The 9022-nt window shown below is 54.4% G+C and overlaps 1 protein-coding gene across 1 annotated transcript in view; it reads right to left on the bottom strand.

The window, feature by feature from the left end:
- The window catches only part of LOC104121852 (multidrug and toxin extrusion protein 2), a 45285-nt gene that overhangs the window by 130 nt on the left and 36133 nt on the right, over positions 1 to 9022 (bottom strand). The window contains 16 exon segments of the mRNA XM_035889609.1: positions 1 to 118; positions 527 to 608; positions 853 to 947; positions 1352 to 1484; positions 2120 to 2189; positions 2514 to 2589; positions 2677 to 2785; positions 3046 to 3113; positions 3355 to 3468; positions 3791 to 3888; positions 4136 to 4233; positions 4626 to 4670; positions 5398 to 5440; positions 5600 to 5748; positions 6109 to 6177; positions 6722 to 6823. The exon segment at positions 1 to 118 is cut by the window's left edge and continues 43 nt beyond it. Of these exon segments, the coding sequence (XP_035745502.1) occupies positions 1 to 118; positions 527 to 608; positions 853 to 947; positions 1352 to 1484; positions 2120 to 2189; positions 2514 to 2589; positions 2677 to 2785; positions 3046 to 3113; positions 3355 to 3468; positions 3791 to 3888; positions 4136 to 4233; positions 4626 to 4670; positions 5398 to 5440; positions 5600 to 5748; positions 6109 to 6177; positions 6722 to 6823 (1469 nt within the window).

Below are 9022 nucleotides of genomic sequence, written 5' to 3'. Positions count from 1 at the left end.
GGAATGACAGGAAGCTCCTCCTGGGTGACAAGCTGGTGGTCAGGTTGCCTCTCATCTCCCACGATGTTCTCGGGCAGGACCACCGTGTCCACCGTGTCAGTGTCAACTGAGATGTAATCTGTGTAACAAAAAGGTGAGTGCTGCAGGGAAGCCAACCGGCGGAGCCAAGGGATCCCAGCCTGATGCTGCACAAGCGCTAGTGACAGTTCTGAGGGCCCTTTCCCAAGGCTCAGGGGCACCAGGATATGTTGAAGCAAAGCAGCAGGCGTTCCCAGAGGTGAGGCAGACACTGGCTGGCAGTCCAAGCTCACCCCTGTCACCACCCTGGCTACTCAAGGGAAAACGGGGTATATCTTGTACCCCATTATGAAATGCAGAAGTGCCACTGGCCTGGGACCAGCACCAGACACTGTGCTCTCCCCAGCCATCAGGGCCCACAGGGTGACACAGCTGCTGTGACTGAAGGAAAGGAAGGGTTGGGTGGAGATTTTGGGCTCCCTCCCCATTGTGAGGCCTGGTTACATACCTACGGCAGATGTTTTGTTAGCAGCTGTGCCGTTGGAGTTCACATCTTCCAGTTGTTTTTTCACTCCGGCTCGGACTTGAGCCTAAAAACACATGGAAGAGTTGCTCTTCTCAGAGCAAGGATGTCCTGCCCAGCCAAGCAAACCTGAGCCTCCTCCTTCCACTCTTCCAAAGCAAGCATGCTCAGCACCAAATTGCTCCTCTGCTACAGGAAAGGGACGGATCCCGTTTCACTTTTGCCTCCTCCCTGAGGGCTGTGGCATTGTGCTGGGACAGGAACTTACCCAGCACCTTTTAAGAGTTACCAGAGAGAAGCACAAGTCTCACCTCTTCTGCAGCTTTCTTCCAATCCATGCGCATCACAAAAACAGAGAAGGAAAGGGCTTGCAAAGAGATGCAAATGATCATCCCCACCCACAGGCCTGCAGCAAAGGAAAAGTTACTTCACGGAGGGTTTGAGGAAAGCCTGCTTTTGCCAAAATGCCCAAGGGCTTCAGTGGGGGTCAGATTATTGCCCCGTCTCTAACCCAGTCTCCATGGGAGGGCTGCCCTGAGGGGCAGCGAGAAAACAGCTCCTGGGGGGTCCTATGCTGGGAGCAAGCCTGGATTTGCTGAGAGATGGCAGCCCCCTTTGATGGAGGCTACTCAGAGCCTGCCTCAGATAAACTCTTCAGTGTGCAATCCAGCCCCACCAAGCCAAAGGAAGATCTGAGCATGAGTTCCAGGGCTGAGCCTTTGCTCAAGGCATAGGGTTTGGCCCAGAAGAAGCAGTGCTGGCAGCTTGTACAAAGCCAGACTCCCAGCACCAAGCAGAGGACACACATACCTAATACCCCCATCTTAGCCGCAAACATCAGTGAGACGCCGATGGGCAGGCCGATGGTGTAATAGCCGATGGCGTTGGCAATAGCACCCATCTTCTGCTTCCCTGTGCCCCGCAGCACGCCGCCACAGGTCGCCTAAGGAAAGCAGGCAGAGGGATCACTACATGGGACAGCACATGCTATGGAAGGTACCACCACAGGAGCTCTGGGGTATGGCACAGCCCTGCGAATGGGGAAACCCACAGCCCTCTCCCAAAGCCACATCGCAGAGCATGTGGTGTAGGTCTCCTCTCATTCCAGCTGCCGACCCAGGTGCAGAATGCAGAGCTGCCTGCAGACACCCAGAGGCATGCCAGTGGACCCCATCCTGCTTTCCACACTGCCTGGGTCCCTCTCTCAGGGACATAACAGGAGGAAACAGGCTGAAATTGCTATCTACCAAGTCATACGAGCATTGCTGCTTTGCTGCGAGTACCTGACATCTCTGAGGATCCAGCTGCTCGCTTGTGCTGCCCTGACAAGTCAGTAAAAAGCTGAAGCCTTGCCAGGGGGAAGAGAGGGAGAAAGAACTGGGCTGTTCTGCAGCTATGCCAACAAGTACAGGGGACACCAAGGTGCTACAGGTGATGGAAGCAGCTGCTCTGACAGTTTATCAGTTTGCCTCTCCGTATCATTTTAACGGATCAAGGGTGACCTAGAGGCAGCTTTGCACACTTTGCAATGCACCCCAAGCTGCAGAGAGGAATCACTCCACGTGCTGGAATACTCACTGCTGCTGCATCAAACAAGTGGAACGGTGCAAAGATGATCATCACTTTGGACACCAAGATAACGATCTCCCTGTTGGGAAGATGTACGTACTGGTCAGCCTGGTCCCAAGGGACTCTGGTTCGCATATATCCCCCTTAGCCAGCTGCAAAGCCTGATCCCAGCCCGTGAGACCTGAGGGGATGCATGCAGCTTGGGTACCACCATGGTAGTGTCCCAGCACCAGCAGCATCCATGCTGCCCAGTGACACCGGGCAGTGGGGAGGAACCTTAGGGGAATGTTTGCCAGATGGAGGTTTATGAACTCTATCTGTCAGCAGCTTCTGAGCAGCTCCTGGGATATAAATCACACCCTCCAAGACGGTAATAATACTCAAAAGAAAGCTGTTAACCCACTTGTCGTTGGTGAAGATGTATCCCACCACACCCTTTAGGGTTCCCAGTAGTGTTGCAACCACCACAGCAAAAACCTCTGAAAGAAAAAGAAACAGTCAAACTGCTTGCCTCAAGGGCAGCACGTCCTGCTCCTTTTATTCCCCTCTGCAGGACCTGGGCTGACCTGTGCACAGCAGGGCAGTAATGCAGGAGGTCTTGGCTTGTACCACATCCCCCGATCCCAAGGCATTGCCCACTCTGACACTCGCAGCCACACTGAAGCCCAGAGGCACCTGAGCACCAGGAGACAAGGAGAAGGTGAGTGGCAATAGAGCCTGCAGCAATTTTTTTCTTCCCCAACAGGGCATTTGGGGCAAACTGTAAAGGGATTCTCCACCGGCAGCCCACCCCTGGGTATGCAGCTGCACAGCAGGCCTGAGAGTCATCAGCTGCCTGGTACAGACTCCTGCTTCCCTCCCCAGCCTTGATCTGCAGGGCCACAGTTTGGGGGCTCCTCACAGGCTGATCTTGGTTTAATACCCCCAGCCCTTACCATGTACGCCGCAGAGGAGAGTTCGTAGATGACAGACTGCGCGCCCAGTTCCACCACACTGAGCAGCCCTGGAAAAGATTCATCACTTCCTTCATTAGGTCAGAATTAAACTCCTCCTTTGCTGCCAAGGAGGCAGTGACTGCAGGGTTCCCATCTGACGGATGCAGCATCCTGCAGAGCCAACCCTGCAGGCAAGGAGGCTGCTGGCAGGAGGTGCTCTGGGGACACGCTCAAGAGGCAGCCACCAGAGCAGGCATGGCTGGAAGACGACCTCCTGAACCAGAGCAAAAAAAGAGGATTTGGACTCACCTGCCAAGAAACTCCCGATCTCAAAGGTCCACCATTCAATACACATCATGAGCATGCCAGGCACCGCCAGCCAGATAAAGGAGCCCCAGTCCAGGAGGCAGTCCCTGGTCCAACCTGCAATGAGGAGGTGAAGCAAAATGAATGCAGGTTCTTCTTCTCCTCCACTGAAGGGGAGCCATACACTCCTCTGGGTGCTCTCTGAGGACAGTCACCACCACAGCTTGCAGGACATCAGCCTGCTGCTCTACCATGCTGTGCTCCTGAGAGAGGATTATCAACAAGAACGTACTTGGGGCTACAGTAAACACCTTGAGGACATGGCTACAGCATCTTCCCACCATGAGGGGATGGTCATCCCTTTATCAGGTGCTGGTGACAGTACTAAATCCCCAGGGCCAGACATTGGTATTTTGAAGGATTAAGCTATGAACAGTACCTCCCCAGGTCTCCACATGGATCTTCTTCCACCACACGTAAAGGAATAGGAGAATGGCCTGGGTGTACTGAGAAACTGTGTTAGCCCAGGCAGAGCCCCTGGGGAGAGAGAGACGGGCAGATTACAGACGACATTCTCCCCAACCTCCTCAGCTACAAGAGAGAGCAGGTAACTCCCTTAACAAACCTTGCTGCAGATATGGGGCAGATCCTTCCAGCCTTATCTTTGCAGGCTGGTTGGCTGGGGGCAAAAGGTGGCAGAACTGGGCACCCAGGACACCCCCCCCAGCCCTGAGCAAACCCCTGCACCCAGGGACAGGCTGTCACCACCTCTGCTCACACTTACACCACGCCCTGCTTCAGCGCATATAGGAAGAAGGCGTTCATGGCCACATTGAGGATGTTGGCTGCAATCCCCGTCAACACCTGAGGCAAAATGATCGCCTGGAAGCCAAGGAGAGACTTTGGAGTTTGCTTCCTCAAGACTGCCCAAGCCCCATCCACCTTCAGCAATGCCCAAGCAGAAAGCCAAGAAGGCAGCTCCTGTTTCAGGTAAAGCTGGATTGTGTTAGATATGCAGAAGGTAGCATGCAGGGCTCGAGAGCTGGTGCGATCAATAAAATGCAGAGCTGGGTGGTAGCAACGGGGAAATGGAGCAAATTAAGTGTGGTTCCCATGAGCTCTCCCTCCCCTGCAGGGCTGGCTGGGAGGCTGTGCACCACACGTTCCTCAGCCCAGCTCTCCCCAGAACAGGATGAACTTAGATCCCCAAATTCATCCATGTTCCTAGGAATACCTTTAATCTCTGGCCCAGAACCTGGCCAGTTATACCATACCTGACTTAGTAAATATCTTGTCTGCAGCTGGTACAGAAATGCCGCCTGCAAAAGTCAGGATTCATCTCGTCAGCACCACCGCACTATGTTTCAACAGCCAGCCACCATTTAACACTCACAGATGGGTCCTTCCCTCAGCTCCCTGCCCCGCCTTCTGAGGGTGCCCCAGCCAGGCACGCCGCCCAGCACCCTGCTCCTGCGGTCTGGTTGAAGCGTGGCATCTGCCAGCACTGGCTGCATCCGAAGCCAAAAGTAACAAAAGAAACCTCCCATTCCCACTGGGAAGAGAGTTCAGTCTCCAAATGGGAAATCCCCTATGCTTCCTTGTCAACACAAGAGAGGCTGGAAACCTCGGAAGAAAGGATTCACCTACAGACCCTTTTTCCCCAGGGGTACTATTCCCTGTCTTAGAGGAGTCAGAGTAACTAGCCAAGAGCCCAGCAGCCACGGGTGTGTGCTAACAGCAAGCTGCAGCCTTTATCTCCGAGCTAAGAGCGAGCCCCGGAGCCCCTGGTTCCAATGTCCACCACCAGTTACGCGATGTGCAGAGACGTGGCCTGCAGTAAAAGCCTTTGCACAGTAAGATGAAAGAGTGCACATTTGCTGGTCCAGCAGCTGCTGGCCAGTACGCATCTGCCAAGGCCCAAGATCAAGGGGCACGTTGTAAAACCCTAAACTGTGCTGTCCTGTGATCCACACAGCAAAGACCCACCCTCCTTTCCCCTAATGTTACTGGGGGATACAGAGCCTAACAGCTTTAGAAGTAACTTACAGGAAGCGCTGGAATAAAGATCATCACATAGAGTTGAGTTAACCTGGAAAGAGAGTTGTTTCCCCAGTTAATGATACAGCAAAGCGAGAGCCAAGCCAAGCAGCATTGCACTCAAGCTCGACAGAGCCCCAATTTCAACACTACATGGCAACCCACCCACAGCCAAATGTCTGATCCAGAAGGGCTCGATCCCACCCCTGACCTGGAGACCTCGGGGTCCTGTCGGATGAGCAGGAGGATCCGCTCGGTGTTGACGAAGAGTGCCCAGCAAGGGAAGCAGCACAGCAGCAGGATGAGGATCCCCCGCTGCAGGATGGTGCCCACCTGCTTCAGGTTCTTGCTGCCATACGTCTGGAGTCAGGAGAGAGGACCAAGGTGAGCGTTCCAGGGAACCAAAGGGTCTGGGCAAATGCTCAGGACCCAGGGCAGCCACAGGCTGATTTCCCACACCCTGCAGCGGCTACTGCTGGGCTGGTTGGGTTTAACCAGCTCTCAGGTGGATTGCACATCCCTTTGCTGCCCAGGCATGACCCAGGGCTCCTTGGGTGAGCTGCAGGGGGGGAAGCAGGCTCCAGCTGGTGCATTTGTAGCCCTGGGCAGGCTGGAACCTGCCATCCTCCCACCCTCTGTGCCCAGATCACACTGGCACAGGAGGCGAGACGCCACTAATCGAACCCCGTCAGGCACAAGAAAGGGGGAGCTGCTACTGACCTGGGACATCAGTGTGTCACATGCTGAGGCTAAACCAGAACCAATGGAGATGCCAGTCACATTGATAACCTGGAGGAGAGAGACAAGGGACTTGGGTTGCAAGGCAGGGTGACAGGGACCTGGCCCAAAGCACTGTGTCCCTCCCAGCTGGGTGGGGAGACAGTTCTGCTACGAGATTTTGAGAAGTTTCCAGCCCTTCTCTGTTTCTCAGAATAAAATGTTCTTGTTACCTAAACAGCATCTTCTCCCCTCTGGTGTGGAAAAGGATCCTCTAGCATGGGGTGAATATCTAAAGGACCACAAACAGAGCTGCTCCTAGCCACATGCCCATGTCTAGGTCTGGTGGTCCAGGGCTGGTCACAGGCTCTAGCTCCCAGCCCAGCTGCTGGCCTTGCTCTGGCATGGTCACTGACTGCTCAGTTCCCATTCCCTGCCTGTGCTCAGAGCAAAAGAAAGAATGGTTTGGTGGATGCGATGTTTGCATTGCATCAGGCTATGCTTACACTCAGGGTCCTCGCATATCCATTCCTACAGGTTTTGGTTTTATAGTTCTCTTTTTTGTGACACATAATTTGTATGTTTTAAATCAGAGCAGAATCAGAGTAATACATACGGAGACAGCCAGCGTCACAGCATCCAGCTCTGCTTTCCCCAGGTGACCACAGAAGATAGAGCTAACCACGCTGATCAGGAACCCCAGCAACTGGGCAACAAACTAGGATGGGAAGAAGAAGAGATGGTGAAATGAGGACCAGTTAGAACTTGAGGAACACCACCCCTTCCCCAGGCATTGGACTATGAACCATCAGGTTTCCTGGTCTCGCCGCAGCATCTCCCCTCCAGGCCAGTGCTCGGCTGTCCTGGGAACCCGTCCCTGCTCACCAGCACTGCTGGGGCAGAGGAGCCAGCTCCAGGACTCATGCAGGCTCTCAGTGGCTTTGCCTTTCAAAGCAGGCCTCTACCTGCCCTGTGGTATTTTGGTATTACACAGCCAATCTGGCAGATGATCTTGTTTACACGGAGCTTAATGGCTTCACTAGAAATCCTCTTTTCCAGGATGAAAGATGCATAGAGAGGGGAAAAAAATTCAAAAATCCCAATGTTTTTCTGTACCTCTGTGCATCTAGAAAACACTCTCCTCCCAAACAGCAATGTCCTTGCCTGCTGGAGAGACGCCAAGTCCAGCCTGCTTGTTCCTTGCCAGGGGCTACAGCAAGGCTTGAGGATGCTGTAGCAGAAACTGCTCTCCAGACCTCATTTTCCCTTGGCAAGAGGATGCCCCCTCTTACAAGCTTCTGAGGCAGGAGTTGTGGCCCAGCTAGAGCCAGATGGTAGGAGTTAGAGACGTTTATACCCGCTGAGGGGTGGGCACAGCTGAGGACCATGCCCAGGGTTTAATCACGTTCCTTTCCACCCAGCAGTTGGCAAGCGGAGAGCCCAGTGAGCTGCTGGAGAACCAGCTCCTGTGGGGTCACAGGAAGAACAGAACAAAACCTTCTCCTCTCCAGACCTCCCACCGCTGCCTGCAGATGCAGTCATCCTGCCAGGCCCGGGCATGTTTGACCTGCTGTGAGTAATCCCCACAGGAGGGGTCTATACTTCCACCACTGTTCCAGTGCAGGGTTTGACATGAAATGAGAATTCCCTAATGACCTGTAGGTTTGGTTTTGAGGTTATCTGCACATACAGAGAAGCAAGCTGTGCCGCAGGTGGAACGGTTGAGGGGACTGAGCTAGGGCTGATGTATTCAGCTACAGAAACTGAAACCCGTCTATACTTCCTCTGCTGCCTGGTCGCAGCAGGTCAGTGCTTTAATGTCAGGGAGGAATCATAGAATGTTTTGGGTTGGAAGGGACCCCTAGAGGTCATCTAGTCCAACCCCCCCCCAGTGAACTGGGACACTGCTAACTAGATGAGGTTGCTCAGAGCCCCGTCCAACCTGGCCTGGAATGTTTCCAGGGATGGGGCCTCCACTATCTCTCTGGGCAACCCATTCCAGTGTTTCACCACCCTCATTGTAAAGAATTTCTTCCTTATATCCAGTCTAAACCTACCCTGGTTTAGCTTAAAGCCATTAACCCTCATCCTTTCACAGCTGGCCCTACTGAAAAGATTTTCCCCATCTTTCCTATAGGCCCCCTTTAGGTACTAAAAGGCTGCAATCAGGTCTCCCTGCACCCTTCTCTTCTCCAGGCTGAAGAAGCCCAACTCTCTCAGCCTGGCCTCATAGCAGAGGGGCTCCAGCCCTCGGATCATTTTTGTAGCCCTCCCCTGGCCCTGCTCCAACAGGTCCATGTCCTCCTTGTGCTGAGGGCTCCAGAGCTGGACACAGGGCTCCAGGTGAGGTCTCACCAGAGCAGAATAGAGGGGCAGGATGCCTCTGAAAAGCTCAGTCGGTGCTTATTTACCAGCTAGAGTAGAAGATTGAAAGCACAAAACTTCACGTGCAATGGGTTTAGACCAGGGCTGTGGTGCACGCTCCCCTTTGCGGAAGCCTCTGCGAAATGCGCTCAGTGCTGCGCTGTCGGTCCCTGACTACCGAAGGATGCATCTCCTTCCAGACAAACAGTCTGGGGAGGGTTGCAGGACAGCGAGCCCTAGGGTACCTCTGCACCCAGAGTCTGCTGGAGGCGCTGGCCAAGGAGCGACTTGTCCCCCAGGGGGTACGTGGGGGTGCCGGGGCTGCAGACTGGTTTCACAGAGCAATTTAACAGCGTATCCCCCTCTCCCCAACCCCACCGCCCTTTCGCAGCCGTGCTGCCGGGCCCCGCTGGAGCGGGGCACACGGGTCGAGCTGGACAGCAACAGCAATTCCTGCCGCAAAGAACGAGCGCCTGGCTTGCAATTAGGGACCGAAGGGCGGCGGTTTGCTTCCAGCCGTGCCTCCAGCGGGCTGGCCGGCACGGACGGCGGG

Source organism: Egretta garzetta, unplaced genomic scaffold, assembly GCF_000687185.1.
Source record: "Egretta garzetta isolate BGI_Z169 unplaced genomic scaffold, ASM68718v1 scaffold112, whole genome shotgun sequence".
Lineage (NCBI taxonomy): Eukaryota > Metazoa > Chordata > Aves > Pelecaniformes > Ardeidae > Egretta > Egretta garzetta.
Note: the sequence above shows the minus strand (reverse complement) of the source record. Positions and strands in the feature narration are given on the sequence as shown.